At 39.9% G+C, this 18,673-nt stretch overlaps 1 protein-coding gene across 2 annotated transcripts in view; it reads right to left on the bottom strand.

Moving 5' to 3' along the window:
* Positions 1-10,279: 10,279 nt before the first annotated feature.
* rnpepl1 (arginyl aminopeptidase like 1) overlaps positions 10,280-18,673 on the bottom strand; it is a 32,776-nt gene continuing 24,382 nt past the window's right edge. Inside the window, exon 11 of one of the 2 annotated variants that reach the window (XM_071356445.1) lies at positions 10,280-13,855. In XM_071356445.1, the coding sequence (XP_071212546.1) occupies positions 13,562-13,855 (294 nt within the window). In that variant the 3' untranslated portion in view covers positions 10,280-13,561. The other variant, XM_071356444.1, reaches the window with a different exon arrangement.

Here is an 18,673-nt window from a genome sequence, read left to right as displayed (position 1 = left end):
AATATTTATTTCTCGCACAGAATGGAATAGGTACATTTTTGTACTATGGGGGATAGTAGATTGACATAGGCTAGTGCTTTTGCTGTTCGTTAGGCCTATTCATCTTGTTGGCTGACGAAAAGTAAATGTGGACAGTTCAATATGCACCACGGAATTGGATAAGGAGACGCGCAGTTGCGTGCCGGATGTGTCCGTCTTCAATTGTAGTCTTTGAGAAAGACCCGATCACGTGATGGAGAGCCTCGGAGCAGGCAGGCATGCATTTGTTTAGGGTGCATTATGGCCACACAACCGGGATGCCGCGGAGAAATTCGAGGCATTATCAAGGGCTTCTCAAATTGTGAATGAGAGACTGACAAAATGTGTACAGCCTGCGCAAAAAACAAAGCAGAGCTCTTTCCATTCAAGATACTTTTTTTCAAATCATCATTACATTCGCACCATGCAGCCTTATAATGTATTAAAAAATTAAAAAATATATCCCAACGTTTGTAGAACAACTAAAGTTACATTAATAACTCAATTAAGCATATACAGTTGAAGTCGGAAGTTTACATACACCTTAGCCAAATACATTTAAACTCAGTTTTTCACAATTCCTGACATTTAATCCCCTGTCTAAGGTCAGTTAGGATCACCACTTTATTTTAAGAACGTGAAATGTCAGAATAAAAGTAGAGAGAATTATTTATTTCAGCTTTTATTTATTTCATCACATTCCCAGTGGGTCAGAAGTTTACATACACTGAATTAGTATTTGGTAGCATTTCCTTTAAATTGTTTCACTTGGGTCAAACGTTTAGGGTAGCCTTCCACAAGCTTCCCACAATAAATTGGGTGAATTTTGGCCCATTCCGCCTGACAGAGTTGGTGTAACTGAGTCAGGTTTGTAGGCCTCCTTGCTGCACACGCTTTTTCAGTTCTGCCCACAAATTTTATATGGGATTGAGGTCAGGGATTTGTGATGGCAACTCCGATACCTTGACTTTGTTGTCCTTAAGCCATTTTGCCACAAATTTGGAAGTATGCTTGGGGTCATTGTCCATTTGGAAGACCCATTTGTGACCAAGATTTAACTTCCTGACTGATGTCTTGAGATGTTGCTTCAATATACCCACATAATTTCCCGCCTCATGATGCCATCTATTTTGTGAAGTGCACCAGTCCCTCCTGCAGCAAAGCACCCCACAACATGATGCTGCCACCCCCGTGCTTCACGGTTGGGATGGTGTTCTTCGGCTTGCAAGCCTCCCCCTTTTTCCTCCAAACATAACGATGGTCATTATGGCCAAACAGTTCTATTTTTGTTTCTACAGACCAGAGGACATTTCTCCAAAAAGTACGATCTTTGTCCCCATGTGCATTTGCAAACCGTAGTCTGGCTTTTTTATGGTGGTTTTGGAGCAGTGGCTTCTTCCTTGCTGAGCGGCCTTTCAGGTTATGTCGATATAGGACTCGTTTTACTGTTGATATAGATACTTTTGTACCTGTTTCCTCCAGCATCTTCAAAAGGTCCTTTGCTGTTGTTCTGGGATTGATTTTCGCACCATAGTATGTTCATCTCTAGGAGACAAAACGTGTCTCCTTCCTGAGTGGTATGACGGCTGCGTGGTCCTATGGTGTTTATACTTGCATACTATTGTTTGTACAGATGAATGTGGTACCTTCAGGCATTTGAAAATTGCTCCCAAGGATGATCCAGACTTGTAAAGGTCTACAATTTCTTTCTAGGGTCTTGGCTGATTTCTTTTAATTTTCCCTTGATGTCAAGAAAAGAGGCACTGAGTTTGAAGGTAGGCCTTGAAATACATCCATAGGTACACCTCCAATTGACTAAAATTATGTCAATTACCCTGTCAGAAGCTTCTAAAGCCATGACATCATTTTCTGGAATTTTCCAAGCTGTTTAAATGCACAGTCAACTTAGTGTATGTAACTTCTGACCCACTGGAATTGTGATACAGTGAATTATAAGTGAAATAATCTGTTTGTAAACAATTGTTGTAAAAATTACTTGTGTCATGCACAAAGTAAATGTCCTCACCGACTTGCCAAACCTATAGTTTGTTATGAAGAAATTTGTGGAGTGGTTGAAAAACGAATTTTAATGTCTCCAAAATAAGTGTATGTAAACTTCCGACTTCAACTGTATATAGCATTCTGTTTGTGGCAAGAATTTTATATAATAATTGAAATTGAAAAACCTTAAGTGTTAAATCAAGTGTAGTTTTTTTGTATCATATGCCATGGAATTGGTACATCGAAAATCTCCTCCCATTTATTTTGCAACCTCTATGGCGCAGCTGTCAAAATGTTTGTCCTTTTCTATTTATGCTAGTTCCTTTCAGCAATTTGTATCTTTAACATATGGCAGGCAAACAAGTTCCCTACCTTCTCCCTTTTCCACTTGCCTCCTCCATTTTTGTGGTAGTGCTGCAATCAGTTGGTTGTAAATTTGGATTGAGCAGATACTCCCATATATTTTCGTTAACTCCTCCATTTCTATTCATACTATCATTAATAAATAAAATACAATTTGCAGAAAAAATACATAAAAGTATTTTTTTTAAATTAAATCAGTGTATTTGAGTTTAACCATAACATTTGTTGTAATATTTGTTCTATCTTTTCTGGAGGATAAAACTGAACTTGTAACCAGCTTTGTATGGCTTGTTTAAGAAAGAGCGATACTTTAAACAAAATTTTATTTTCAATTGGTCAGAAATGAGAAGTTGTAATCCTTATAAAGGCAAAAAGGCCATTTTTGAACAAACGATGAGACTTTCTTAATAATCTACTGGAGAACCATTTTGGGTTTAAGTATAATTTATGTATGAGTGAAGCTTTTAGTGAGAGGTTTAAAGCTTAATTATTTAATAATTTTAGCCCCCCAAACTCATATTCATTATGCAAACAGGCACGTGCTATTTTGTCTGTCTTAGCATTCCAAATAAAATTAAATATAACTTTTGCTCATATGATTTAAAAAACGAGTAATCTGGAGTAGGCAGTGCCATTAGTAAGTAAACTGTGACCAAAGAGTTAATCAATGTGATTTTTCCCATAAATAGACAAGTATTTACTTCTCCATGGTTGCAGAATCTCATCTATTTTTGCTAACTTTCTATTGAAATTAATTGTGGTAAGTTAATTTATATTTTTTGCAATGTGAATACCAAGTACACTAATGGTCAAATGTTTTAGAATACCTACTCATTCAAGGTTTTCTTTATTTTTACTATTTTCTACATTACAACCCAGATGGGATGGTGTATCGCTGAAGAATGCGGTGTTAGAAATCCAGGGGAGTTTTTTCTTAAGTCCGCAATCTGGATCCCTGCACAGTCTCATTGAAGATTTTGATCCTTTTTCTAGCGTCTCTGGATTAAAACCTAATTATGACAAGTGTACCATATTACGTATTGGATCGCTAAATTTATTTTACACTACCTTGTAGTTTACCATTACAATGGGCAGATGATGAAGTAGACATACACTACCGGTCAAAAGTTTTAGAACACCTACTCATTCAAAGGTTTTACTTTTTTCTACATCTACAAAAATAATAGTGAAGACATCAAAATTGTGAAATAACACATATAGAATAATGTAGTAATCAAAAAAAATCTAAATATATTTTATATTTGAGATTCTTCAAATAGCCACCCTTTGCATTGATGACAGCTTTGCACACTCTTGGCATTCTCTCAATCAGCTTCATGAGGTAGTCAGCTGGAATGCATTTCAATTAACAGGTGTGCCATCTTAAAAGATACTTTGTGGAATTTCTTTCCTTAATGCATTTGAGCCAATCAGTTGTGTTGTGACAAGGTAGGGGTGGTATACAGAAGAAAGCCCAATTTGGTAACAAACCAAGTCCATATTATTGGAAGAACAGCTCAAATAAGCAAAGAGAAACGACAGTTCGTCATTACTTTAAGACATGAAGGTCAGTCAATGCGGAACATTTCAAGAACTTTGAAAGTGCAGTCACAAAAACCATCAAGCGCTATTATAAAACTGTCTCATGAGGACCGCCACAGGAATGGAAGACCCAGAGTTACCTCTGCTGCAGAGGTAGAGTTCATTAGAGTTACCAGCCTCAGAAATGGCAAAGAAACCACTACTAAAGGACACCAATAAGAAAAAGAGACTTGCTTGGGCCAAGAAACACGAGCAATGGACATTAGACCGTGGAAATTTGTCCTTTGGTCTGTAGTCCAAGTTGGAGATTTTTGGTTCCAAACGATGTGTCTTTGTGATACACGGTGTGGGTGAACGGATGATCTCCACATGTGTATTTCCCACCGTAAAGCATGGAGGTGTTATGGTGTGGGGGTGCTTTGCTAGTGACACTGTCTGTGATTTATTTAGAATTCAAGGAACACTTAACTTCTCTGCGCTACGGATTCCTTTTACGGGATCACTTTCCTAAACAACCGCTAGAATTGCAGGGCACCAAATGCAAAAATATTACTAAAAATATTTATAATCATGCAATCACAAGTGAAATGTACCAAAACACAGTTTAGCTTGTTGTTAATCCACCTATCGTGTCAGATTTTGAAAATATACTTTACAGCGAAAGAAATCCAAGCTTTTGTGAGTGTAGCTTTCAATGCTACAACAGCTAGCCTTATATTAGCTTGGTTAGCTTGGTCACGAAAGTCAGAAAAGCAATAAAATTAATCGCTTACCTTTGATAATCTTCGGATGTTTCCACTCACGAGACTCCCAGTTACACAACAAATGTTATTTTTGTTCGATAAATATTACTTTTATCACAAAAAAACGCCATTTGGGTTGCGCATTATGTTCAGAAAACCAAAGCCATGTTCCGTTCGACAAATTCCAAAAAGTATCCGTAATGGTCGTAGAAACATGTCAAATGTTTTTTTATAATCAATCCTCAGGTTGTTTTTAACAAACATAATCGATAATATTTAAACCGGACCACAACCTATTTATTAAGAGACAAAAGGAAAATGGGGTGCCCCTCTCTCGCGCGCAGGAAACATTCAGAGGACACCGGACTATTTTTGAAAAATCTCGTTCATTTTTCAAAATAAAAGCCTGAAACTATGTCTAAAGCCTGGTCACAGCCTGAGGAAGCCATTGGAAAATGAATCTGGTTGATACCCCTTTAAATGGAGGACAGACGGGACAGGAAACACAGATATATATATTTTTTTAAATATCACTTCCGGGTTACATTTTCTCAGGTTTTCGCATGCAGAATAAGTATTGTTATACTCACAGACAATATTTTGACAGTTTTGGTAACTTTGGAGTGTTTTCTATCCTAATCTGTAAATGATATGCATATTCTACGATCTGGGCCAGAGAAAATGTCTGTTTACATTGGGCACGTTATTTAAAAAAAATAATAATAATAATTCTGACCCCTAGCTCTAAGAAGTTAACCCCTTCATGTTCTTGTTGGATATAATTCTAATAGCTAGCATTTCAATGGCCATTATAAATAGATATGGAGACAATGGATAGCCTTGTTTCACTCCTCTTAAAAACTCAATACTTTCTGAGAAGTAACCATTATTTACATCTGTGGTTTCTGTACATAACTTTAACCCATTGTATAAGCAATTCACCAAAATTAAAATAATCCAGGCATTTATATATAAATTCTAGTCGTACGTCATCAAACGCCTTTTCAAAATCTGCTAAGAAGACCAGCCCTGGTGTCTTCGATGTTTCATAATGTTCAATTGTTTCAAGTAATTGTCGTACATTATCTCCAATATATCGTCCATGTAAAAAACTGAAATCAGACCTTCTTGTTGCGTACCTGAAAGTCTATAAGAGTAATTAAAACATGCTAATGAAGGATCTTTGAGTACATCAAAAAAGGTCTGATATTTTTCAAGCCCTGGTGTTTTTCCAGACAGGTCTTTCTGTAAATGTGTTATTATTATTCATATTATTATTACTAGGAAAGAAATCCTAACAGTTAACATCATTCAGTTGAAATGGAGGAGACTGAAAAGAAAACATATGCTTAAAATATTTTGCTTCCTCTTTCAAAATATAATTTGGAGAATCATGGATAACTCCATTTGTAACAAGTTTCTGTAAATTATTTTTGGTAGAATTTCTATGTTGAAGAATCAAGAAACATTTTGTGCATTTTTCACCATTTTCCATCCAATTCACTTTATTTTTGTAATACATTACACTTGATCGTTCTTGAATAAGTACCTCCAATTCTTTTTGTTTTTCCTCTAACCTATGTTGTGGCTCTATAGTACAGTTTCCATTACCATCTACCTGCGCTGTTACTTCCTCTATTTCCTTTATTAGTCTAATCTCTTGACCTGAATTGCTTTTGTTTTAATGATGAGTATTGTCTTTAATGGCCTCTAAAAGTACATTTGAAAGTGTCCCATACAATATGGGGATCTGCTGTACCTATGTTGTACAAAAAAAGTCAATTATGAATTATTTTGTATTAGTTAAGAACAAATTGTCATCCAATAGGCTTTGATAAAATGTCCAATGTTCCCGTCCACGTGGGAATTCTGTAAGAGTTATATGGAGGCCAATTAGATTGTGGTCTGATTGCATTTGGTTTCCTACTAGTACTTTGACTTTTTTGATGCCAGCAAGAACGAGACTAGGAAGTAATCAAGACTGCAAGCTTGATGAAGCCTCCATGTATATCTCACTAGGTCAGGGTTTTTCAACCTCTATATATCCACTAGTTCTAATGTATCCATGATCTTTGATCTCCTTCGGTGCTTGAGGGTGATAGTTTGTAGAGTGATTTACTTTAAGATCTATTGAGGTACTTAAAACCGTATTATCATCTCCCACCATAATAGATTCATACGTTGCTTGTGAGCTCAATAGATTATTATATATATATATATTTTCAAAAAGTGTGGATCATCATTATTTGGCCCATTTCGATTAATTAGCCAGATCTGTTTTTGGTTCAATAGCATATTTAAAATAATCCATCTTCCTTGCGAATCTGTTTCCACAGTTTGCACAATCAGATCAACATTTTTATTAATTAGTAATCACAACTTTTGAGTTTCTTTGCACATAACAAAAATATATTTCTCCCTCCGAGTCCTTTTTCCACCCAACCTCAACTATATTTGTAGAATGAGTTTCCTGTAAACAATAGATATATTCTTTCTCTTTTAGCCATGTAAAAATGTATCTTTTTTTAATCATCTGCAAAGCCATTACAATTATAACTTGCTATACTTATTTCCCCACTTACCATAATGGTACCCACGTTTCAATTATACTTACCACAACCAATGTTTGTAAACTTACCATTAAAAAGCACCATGATGATTAAGTGTACATATAGCTGTACCATAATAATTTTCACTGTTAAGCATACTGTAGCTGCAACTGTGTAAACCTCCAATTGTCCTAATATTCCACCCACTAAAACCTCCCCCCATATCTAGGTCTGTTGTCACTAAGACCATCAGACCATCTCCCTGACTATTGACGCACATTTGCGTCCTAAGTCAAACCCTTGGCCGACAATTGGCGTTGGCCAATTATATATGAAATATGAGCAGTCCCATGAAAACATAAATATCTGAGGCTGCTTACGACAACTAACCAAACAACATGGAAAACATTCAGAAAAAAAAAAAATAGTTCCAACAATAGATAATATGAATAGAAAACAGTACAATATTATAAATGCATGCTCATATTAGAAAGTCCTAGCAAGGCTATAAGCATGTCAGCCCAGTCTGCTCAGTTCATTGGATTCAATTGTTAGAACATTTTGGGATAAAATGAAGACAAAACAATCTAAATATATCGCAAGACCAGTCCTTTTTTATGTTGATTACATGCAAGACATATGTCATGTAGTCCTCATTATATCCTGTTGTATTCCGACCAAAAAAAGGAAGAAGGAAAAAATATTCTAACGGCCGCTAATGACTGCAAGTAAAAATTTGTCTTAGGCATCACATTATATCCTATTGTATTCCTGTTGTATCGTGCCATGGCTGTGCCAGAGCCGACTGCAAGCCAAACCTGGGCACCCCTTCATGGAAAGGCATACCTAAGTTCAACTCACAATCGACTCCAACACAGGCATCGCACAACAGCCAAGAACACCTGCAGTACTGACAATCCAGAGCGAGTAAACCTGTAAAACCAACCCTCTCTCCACCCATACACATTTTGTTTTTTTATTCCAGGGTCGTTGCTCTATCAGCTCGGTTGTTTTACACCTAGGCCTATATCATTAGGATAAAGAATATAAAAAGCTAGCATAAATAGCTTATATATAAATATATAATATAACTTCCTCTCGCTTAGAGAAGTGCTTCCATAAGCCAGTTATTGTATTAGTTCTACCGTTAACTTTAATCACTTGATCCCAGTGTTAACCAGCCCGCCACACACTAGAGACAACAACCCTGTTGACAATACCTAATCCATCCATTTGCCTGTGTGTATCGGAATAATAATCATTTACATTTTTTAAATTGAGAATTATTTTTTTAAATGTAAAAAGGTAATAACACCAATTATTTTAGGATCATTTAGGCCTATTCCAATAGAGAACCTATGCAGGTTTGTAATTGTATCATCATTTAACCTAACCCTATAATACATCGATTCATATTTATTACGTTTTATCTTAAAAGATCCGATTCACATCGGCGAACAAGGGCTGTACTTTATAACAGCTTTTAAGTCATAATATACCCGACCTCTACAATTAGGCCATATCATATTCAACTAAAAAAACAACCTTGGTATTTCTAATGTACAATCTTCAAATTAAATTAAAAAATCATAAAGAAAAAAGGTCAGCCTTACCCATCTTCGCCTTCCCCTAAATCAAAACCTGATATTACATCCAAATAGTCCAGAGTTCCATATTGCCTAAATAGAAAAAGGTTAAGTTCATCATACCCATTCTGCGTTACCATAAAGCAAACCTTATTAAGTCCACGGCTCCATACTGCATGAATGTACAACATTTAGATTAAAATAATAATAATAATAATAACCTAGTTCTTGCAACAACAAAAAATTGGGTAAAAAAAACGAATGAATCCATATTTGTACTGTGTAATGCGGTGCAAATATGTATCGGGGACTACTTCAACAGGAGGTAGCTATCACTCAGCCACGTTGTAATCTTCGAGTCCTTGGAACATTTGGTTGTTTACATATCATTTATCGAGGACTAGACGAACTAAGGCCTCAACCTCCCTTTTTTTAACTGCTCGCTCATGCTTGTAAGCAATGCTCCATCTTCTGGAGAAATGGTTATAAAAACAGTCCCCCTCCAATGTTAAGTTTGACATTTTAGACCACTGCTTCCCTCCGGTTTCGCTCGCAGAACTCGAGGAAAGGTCACGCTGCCACCTGATCAACCCATGACGTCTTAACCTTGTTTTAGCAAACCAACTGACTAGCCAGTCTATGATATGTTATGATAACCACTGTTTGCCTGGATTTAATTAGTTATCGTTTTTCTAGAGCTCCGACCTGAAGATCACTGACGTCATGATTCGACCTTGTTTTTTTCAAGTTCCCAGTTGTCTTGACCTCACTGAAGTCATGCTAGATTGACAGCATGGCCAATGTATTCCAATTTTTTCTGAACCATAGTGTTGCATGTTTATCCAGAGAACGCCAGACTTTGATGACAAAATTTGCCCACAAGGACCGCTGCCCCAACTTCCTGTTCAAGTGAGCACAGCACAACAAGTCCAACATGTCTTGTATTTTACTGCATAAATTATGTAATATGCCAGGGAGATATGTATACTGTAGCTAAGAAAGTAATACTAAGTGTATGTTCTGTAGTAAGCTGTTAGTAGCCCATGTGCCTCACCCAAATAATTTGGTCGCTATCCCCCTCATAATTTAGCCGACTGTTCTGACTTGGTGGTGCACATGTAGCCTATATACCCTGTTTTAGAGAAATGTAATCATCAAATATTGTAAGAGCTTTCATTGTCTGATTATATGCCCCCTTTATTTAAGTGCAGCTTGACTAACAATGGTTTTAGGAAACAGCTCGAAGATTTAAACGATGCTCCTACGAAGGTTCTAACAATGAATTTAAGGCTAAGATGCTTTTGGGAAACTGGGCCCAAGTGCCATACAGATGCCAACACAAGGCCTATAGGATAAAACCAATCAGTGCGCCCTCTTGTGGACTAATAGGCCTACATAACCTGAGTTGACACGTTTCCCTTTTCACTCACAATATCAACACAGTTTGTTTTAAAAAGCACCAGTCGAGAGGCAAACGTCAATGTTGAGTCTCAATACTTTTTTATTACTTGTAAAACGTCGGAGACAAACCTGCTAGTCTATCCCCTCTGTGTTGTACAGTAACAAATATTGTACATTAAGTAAGGCATCGGAGGATAGCTGAAGACTGCCGGTACAGTCACTGTTTAACAATGTAATCTCATTTTATCATCAAAACACAAACATTCTGCCCCTCACATTTCTATGCTGAGAGGTACAGCCCGTTCACAATTCATAAATAATAATGTTGGGAGGAAACGTTAAAACAAAATGTGTACAAAATCATTGTTAACATTTCAGCCCAGCTATTCATTAATACGTCACTGACATACACCCCACCCCTCTCTTTAGTCAATCACAGAATGAAAATTACCTGTAGCTTTGGAAATGGCAATCAAGCCTGAACGAGAGAAGTCCAGAAGGCAGACACTGTCACTGTTGACAAGGGTCGCGTTCAGGAGGGTGCCACGTTCTATATAGCCGACAACGATTCCCTATTCTTCAGGACAAAGAAGCATGTCTGTTCAATAAATTCTTATCTGAAGGTCCTGTAAAGTTGCACGCCACCTGGGCAGGTGGATGCACGTTAAAGGACTGAACGCGACCCAGACGAATAGCAGAGCTCCAGTTTGAAGGCACGTGTGGCCTTAACCTCTCCCTTCTCATGACATCCCTACGGGAGAGGGTTTTGCACTGTGGGGGCTGCGTCTCAATAGTGTAAAGTAGTAGGCCTACCAACCTTCCCTACTTAAGACAGTTGATAAGTAAAAGCAAAGTTGTCAAAGAAGCCCAATCCATCATTGAGCCGACTGGACTTTCATTTCAGTAAATGTTCAATTCTTTCAGATAAGTGCAGATGAGGGCAAGGAGACGAGGCGAGGAAGGCTGTTTAGACTACTGAGACACAGCCCAGGTGTAAAGGGAAGAGAGTGAGCGGGGGGAATTCCACTTCTATTCCTGGATAAGCCTTCCTGTTGGATATTCCAAATGTGGAAATAATCTATTGTAATTATTAAAGGCAGGGTTAAAGTGTGTAGTGTTGAACGGAGCATACAGAGGCTTGAGTCCCAAATGCTATGGGCCCTGGGTTCCATAGTGCCATTCCTATGTAGTGTACTACTTTTGACCATAGCCCCATCTATGGTAGCGGTTCCCGAACCTATCCGCAGGGACCCCCAGCCATTCTATGCATTTGATCTATTTCAAACCTAGCACACCTGACTCAACTTGTCAACTAACCATCAAGCCCTTGACTATGTCAATCAGGTGAGCTAGTTCAGGGCTACAACACATTTGTGAGATGTCTGGGGGTCCCCGAAAAGAGGTTTGAGAACCACTGCCCTATGCAGTCTGATCAAAAGGAGTGCAATATGTAGGGAATAGAGTGCCATTTGGGGCCAGCAGGGCTCTCCTCTCTCAGACTACAGACTGGGCAGAGGGACATTTGGTGGCTCACTCTCTGTAAATTAGTCTAGGGCACAAGCTGCAGGCTCATGAAGCCATAATCCTAGCGCTAAGCTGGACACACAACATGTGTGCAAACAGTCAATAGATGGTTACCTTCATTCATGAAGTGCATGCGCACACACACATGTACAACATTGTCCTTCCCAGAGAGGCTTCAAAAGGTTAGCTTACAAAAATCAGACTCAATATATAAATACGCATTTACAGTGCATTCAGAAAGTATTCAGACCCCTTGACTTTTCCACATTTTGTTACGTTACAGCCTTAAATCTAAAATGTATTAAATAAAATGTTTTCCTCATCAATCTACACACACTACCCCGTAATGACAAAGAGAAAACAGATTTTGGGGATTTTTTTTGCAAATTAAAAAAGAAATAAACAGAAATACCTTATTCAGACCCTTTGCTATAAGACTCGAAATTGAGCTCAGGTGCATCCTGTTTCCATTGACCATCCTTGAGATGTTTCTACAACTTGGAGTCCACCTGTGGTAAATTAAATTGATTGGAAAGGCACACACCTGTCGAAATAAGGTCCCACAGGTGACAGTGCATGTCACGCCATGAAGTCGAAGGAATTGTCCGTAGAGCTCAGAGACAGGATTATGTCGATGCACAGATCTGGGGAGGGGTACCAACAAATGTCTGCAGCATTGAAGGTCCAAGAACACAGTGGACTCCATCATTCTTAAATGGAAGAATTTGGGAACACTAATAGTGTTCCTAGAGCTGGCTGCCCAGCCAAACTGAGGAATCAGGAGAGAAGGGCCTTGGTCAGGGAGGTGACCAAGAACCAGACAAAAGCCACTCCTTAAAAGGCACATGACAGCCCGCTTGGATTCTCTGGTCTGATCTGATGAAACCAAAATTGAACTATTTTGCCTGAATGCCAAGCGACACATCTGGAGGAAACCTGGCATCATCCCTACGCTGAAGCACGGTGGTGGCAGCATCATAATGTGGTGATGTTTTTCAGCGGCAGGGACTGGGAGACTAGTCAGGATCAAGGGAAAGATGAACGGAGCAAAGTACAGCGAGATCCTTAATGAAAACCTGCTCCAGAGCTCTCAGGACCTCAGACTGGGGCGACGGTTCACCCTCCAACAGGACCACGACACTAAGCACACAGCCAAAACAACACAGGAGTGGCTTTGGGACAAGTATCTGAATGTCCTTGAGTGGCCCATCCAGAGCCCGGATTTGATCCCGATCTAACATCTCTGGAGAGACCTGTAAATAACTGTTCAGCAACGCTCCCCATCCAACATGACAGAGCTTGAGAGGATCTCCAGAGAAGAACGGGAGAAACTCCCCAAATGCAGGTGTCAAGCTTGTAGCTCCATACCCAAGAAGACTCGATGCTGTAATCACTGCCAACGGTGCTTCAACAAAGTACTGAATAAAGGGTCTGAATAGTTATGTTTTTATATTTTTAATACATTTGCAAAAATGTCTAAAAAAACTGTTTTTGCTTTGTCATTATGGGGTATTGTGTGTAGATAGATGAGAGAAAAAAACGATTGAATACATTTTAGAATAAGGCTGTAACGTAACAAAAGGTGGAAAAAGTCAAGGTGTCTGAATACTTTCCGAATGCACTGTACACACACAGTGTGCATGTGTGTAACTGTGTGTGCATGTGTATGAACCCGGTGGTCTTTTGTCACTCACTGTCAGTCTCAGTCAAGCACAGATGATGTTTGGCTAAAACTGCAGTCATTTCAAGTCTTACAGTTCTTCAACATGCCACCCCCTTCTCTCTCTGTCTCTCTCACAGTGTATGTATGTCTCTCTTCTCTTCTACCGGCCGCTCAGGCGGACACGTTGACGTCACGTAGTGCGATAGTACCAGTCGTGGGGGGGTCGGCGGGCCCCAGTTGGTCACTGGGGGTGGGGCTGGGTGAAGAGGGGGTGGGGTGTAGTAGGGAGGGGACAGAGCCTGTGGGAGTGGGTAAGGCGCTGGTCTGGAACAGGATCTGCTGGAGTATCCGTCGGAGGTTGGGGTGGAGGCGGGCCTGTGTCTGGTAGAACACCTCAGCTGCAAAGCACTTCATCACCCCGGAACAAAGGTCCTCGTACAACGGGACCGTGTACATCCTCGACGTCTGATGAGATAAAAAATACCAGCTAAGGTTTAAATTGTATTGCTGTTACATTTTTTTTTTTTAAGTCATTTGTCTTGGCACTTTACAGGAAGGTAAAAGGTAAAAAGTGACATAAAAGCTCTGCCGCCTAGAGGTCGACACGTAAGCTTGAATACATATTTTTATAAGATACTGGCAAGATATTACCAAATTACTCCCATGCACCTGCTAAAAGTGCTTAAAAATATATATATATTAGACATACAACATACATAATTGCATTACACACAGTGTCATTATATACAGATTAGTCCAGCAAACTCTTATAGAGAATGTTAACAGCTGAGGGGAGACGCAATTTGGCCATGACACGAGTATCTGGCCTGCTCCACTAGACTCCTAACTTTTGCAGAGTGTGAGACTCCCCTATTCATTTCAATAATTCCTGCCCTGCCTTTCTAAAGTCTTCGAAAGCCAAGTGAACAAACAGATCACCGACCATTTCGAATCCCACCGTTCCTTCTCCGCTATGCAATCTAGTTTCTGAGCTAGTCACGGGTGCACCTCAGCCACGCTGAAGGTACTAAACGATATCATAACCGCCATCGATAAAAGCCAGTACTGTGCAGCCGTCTTCATAGACCTGGCCAAGGCTTTCGACTCTGTCAATCACCGTATTCTTATCGACAGCCTTGGTTTCTCTAATGACCGCCTCGCCTGGTTCACTAACTACTTCTCAGATAGAGTTTAGTGTGTCAAATCGGAGGGCCTGTTGTCCGGACCTCTGGCAGTCTCTATGGGGGTGCCACAGGGTTAAATTCTCGGGCCGACTCTTTTCTCTGTATATATCAATGATGTTGCTCTTGCTGCAGGTGATTCTTTGATCCACCTCTACGCAGACAACACCATTCTGTATACATCTGGCCCTTCTTTGGACACTGTGTTAACAAACCTCAAAACGAGCTTCAACGCCATACAACACTCCTTCCGTGGCCTCCAACTGCTCTTAAATGCTAGGAAAACAAAATGCATGCTCTTCAACCGATCGCTGCACGCACCCGCCCGCCCGAAAAGCATCACTACTCTGGACGGTTCTGACTAAGAATATGTGGACAACTATAAATACCCAGGTGTCTAGTTAGACTGTAAACTCTCCTTCCAGACTCACATTAAGCATCTCCAATTCAAAGTTAAATCTAGAATTAGCTTCCTATTTCAAAAAACAAAGCCTCCTTCATTCATGCTGCCAAACATACCCTCGTAAAACTGACTATCCTACCGATCCTTGACTTCGGTGATGTCATTTACAAAACAGCCTCCAACACTCTACTTAGCAAATTGGATGCAGTCACAGTGCCATCCGTTTTGACACCAAAGCCCCATATACTACCCACCACTGCGACCTGTATGCTCTCATTTGCTGGTCCTCGCCACATATCCGTCGCCAAACCCACTGGCTCCAGGTCATCTATAAGTATTTGCTAGGTAAAGCTCCGCCTTATCTCAGCTCACTGGTCAACATAGCAACACCCACCCGTAGCACGCGCTCCAGCAGGTATATTTAACTGGTCAACCCCAAAGTCAACGCCGCCTTTCCTTCCAGTTCTACTGCCAATGACTGGATCGAATTGCAAAAATCACTGAGGTTGGAGACTTATACCTCCCTCACTAACTTTAAGCGTCAGCTGTCAGAGCAGCTTACCGATCACTGCAGCTGTACACAGTCCATCTGTAAATAGCCCATCCAACCAACTACCTACATTTGAAGTCGGAAGTTTACATACACTTAGGTTGGAGTAATTAAAACTTGTTTTTCAACCACTCCACAAATTTCTTTTTAACAAACTGTAGTTTTGGCAAGTCGGTTAGGACATCTACTTTGTGAAAAGTAATTTTTCCAACAATTGTTTAGACAGATTATTTCACTTATAATTCACTGTATGGCAATTCCAGTGGGTCAGAAGTTTACATACACTAAGTTGACTGTGCCTTTAAACAGCTTGGAAAATTCTAGAAAATTATGTAATGGCTTTAGAAGCTTCTGAAACACCTGAAGGTACCACGTTCATCTGTACAAACAATAGTACGCAAGTATAAACACCATGGGACCACGCAGCCGTCAGACCGCTCAGGAAGGAGAAGTGTTCTGTCTCCTAGAGATGAACGTACTTTGGGGCGAAAAGTGCAAATCAATCCCAGAACAGCAGCAAAGGACCTTGTGAAGATGCTGGAGGAAACAGGTACAAAAGTATCTATATCCACTGTAAAACGAGTCCTATATTTTTTACCTTTATTTAACTAGGCAAGTCAGTTAAGAACAAATTCTTATTTTACAGTGACGGCCTACCCCGGCCAAACCATCCCCTAACCCAGACGACGTTGGGCCAATTGTGCGCTGCCCTATGGGACTCCCGATCGTGGCCGGTTGTGATACAGCCCGGGATCGAACCAGGGTCTGTAGTGACATCTCTAGCACTGAGATGCAGTGCCTTAGACTGCTACACCACTCGGGAGCTCGATTAGTTGACTTACAAAAATCTAGCTGCAGATTCTACCTTATTGAATTAATTACAGATCTTGAATGGATTATGGTCATTGTAGTTAATTACCTTTACTGCGCTAAACTGTGGACACCCCTTCAAATGAGTGGATTTGCCTATTTCAGCCACACCCGTTGCTGACAGGCAGGGGAGCAACTTTCCCTGGCGCTGCTTTCACATTCTGAAATTGCATTTTTGTCCCGCCCAGTTTTATCATTGGAATGTGGTACAAAACTAGGCAACGCTGTGCTTTAGGACCATGCGGATGGCTCCGTTTGGTCGGGAAGGATGTTTGGAGTTTTGATCCGACTGGACACACCTACTCATTCAAGGGTTTTCCTTATTTTTACTATTTTCTACATTGTAGAATAATAGTGAAGACAAACTATGAAATAACACATAAGGAATCATGTAGTAACCAAAAAAGTGTTAAACAAATCAAAATATATTTTATATTTGAGATTCTTCAAAGTAGCCACCCTTTGCCTTAATGACCGCTTTGCACACTCTTGGCATTCTCTCAACCAGCTTCATGAGGAATGCTTTTCCAACAGTCTCTTCCCACATATGCTGAGCACTTGTTGGCTGCTTTTCCTTCACTCTGCGGTCCAAATCATCCCAAACCATCTCAATTGGGTTGAGGTTGGGGGATTGTGGAGGCCAGGTCATCTGATGCAGCACTCCATCAGTCTCCTTCTTGGTCAAATATCCCTTACACAGCCTGGAGGTGAGTCTTGGGTCATTGTCCTGTTGAAAAACAAATGATAGCGGCACTAAGCGCAAACCAGGTGGGATGGCTGCAGAATGCTGTGGTGACCATGCTGGTTAAGTGTGCATTGAATTCTAAATAAATCATTGATAGTGTCACCAGCAAAGCACCCCACACAATCACACCACCATGCTTCATGGTAGGAACCACACATGTGGAGATCATCCATTCATCTACTCTGGGTCTCACAAAGACACAGCAGTTGGAACCAAAAATATCAAATTTGGACTCGTCAGACTAAAGGACAGATTTCCACCATTCTAATGTCTATTGCTCGAGTTTCTTGGCCGAAGCAAGTCTCTTCTTATTATTGGTGTCCTTTTGTAGTGGTTTCTTTGCAGTAATTCGACCATGAAAGCCTGATTCATGCAGTCTCCTCTGAACAGTTGATGTTGAGATGTGTCTGTTACTTGAGCATTTATTTGGGCTGCAATCTGAGGTGCAGTTAATTCTAATGAACTTAACCTCTGCAGCAGAGGTAACTCTGGGTCTTCATTTCCAGAAGCGGTCCTCATGAGAGCTAGTTTCTTCATAGCGCTTGATGGTTTTTGCAACTATACTTGAAGAAACTTTCAAAGTTCTTGAAATTTTCCGCATTGACTGACCTTCATGTCTTAAAGTAATGATGGTTTCTCTTTGCTTATTTGAGCTGTTCTTGCCATAATATGGACTTTGTCTTTTACCAAATAGGGCTATCTTCTGTATACCACATGTACCTTATCATAACACAAATGATTGGCTCAAATGCATTAAGAAGGAAATAAATTCCACTATTTAACTTTTAACAAGGCACACCTGTTAATTGAAATGCATTCCAGGTGACTACCTCATGAAGCTGGTTGAGAGAATGCCAAGAGTGTACAAAGCTGTCATCAAGGCAAAGGGTGGCTACTTTGAATGATCTAAAATATATTTAGATTTGTTTCACAGTTTTTTGGTTACTACATGATTTCATAGTTTTGATGTCTTCACTATTATTCTACAATGTAGAAAATAGTAAAAATAAAGAAAAACCCTTGAATGAGTAGGTGTGTTCAAACTTTCAAATGGTACTGTATATATTTATTATGTCCCCCCACTTCTGAAACCAAAGTTGCACCTCTGGTGACAGGTGTATAAAATTGAAGACACAGCCATCACATCTCCATAGATTAATATTGGCAGTAGAGTGGCCTTACTGAAGACCTAAGTGACTTCAACGTGGCACCGTCATAGGATGCCACCTTTCCAACAAGTCAGTTCGTCAAATGTCTGCCCTGCTAGAGCTGCCCCGGTCAACTGTAAGTGCTGTTATTGTGAAGTGGAAACGTCTAGTAGCAAGAACGGCTCAGCCGCGAAGTGGTAGGCCACACAAGCTCACAGAACAGGACCGCCGAGTGAGTAAAAATCGTCTGTCCTCAGTTGCAACACTCACTACCGAGTTCCAAACTGCCTCTGGAAGCAACATCAACACAACAACTGTTCAACGGGAGCTTCATGAAATGGGTTTCCATGGCGGGGCAGCCGCACACAAGCCTAAGATCACCATGT

The sequence above is a fragment of the Salvelinus alpinus genome, chromosome 21 (genome assembly GCF_045679555.1).
Source record: "Salvelinus alpinus chromosome 21, SLU_Salpinus.1, whole genome shotgun sequence".
Classification (NCBI taxonomy): Eukaryota; Metazoa; Chordata; class Actinopteri; order Salmoniformes; family Salmonidae; genus Salvelinus; species Salvelinus alpinus.
The sequence above is the reverse complement of the archived record's forward strand: the minus strand, read 5'-3'. Positions and strand labels throughout refer to the sequence as shown.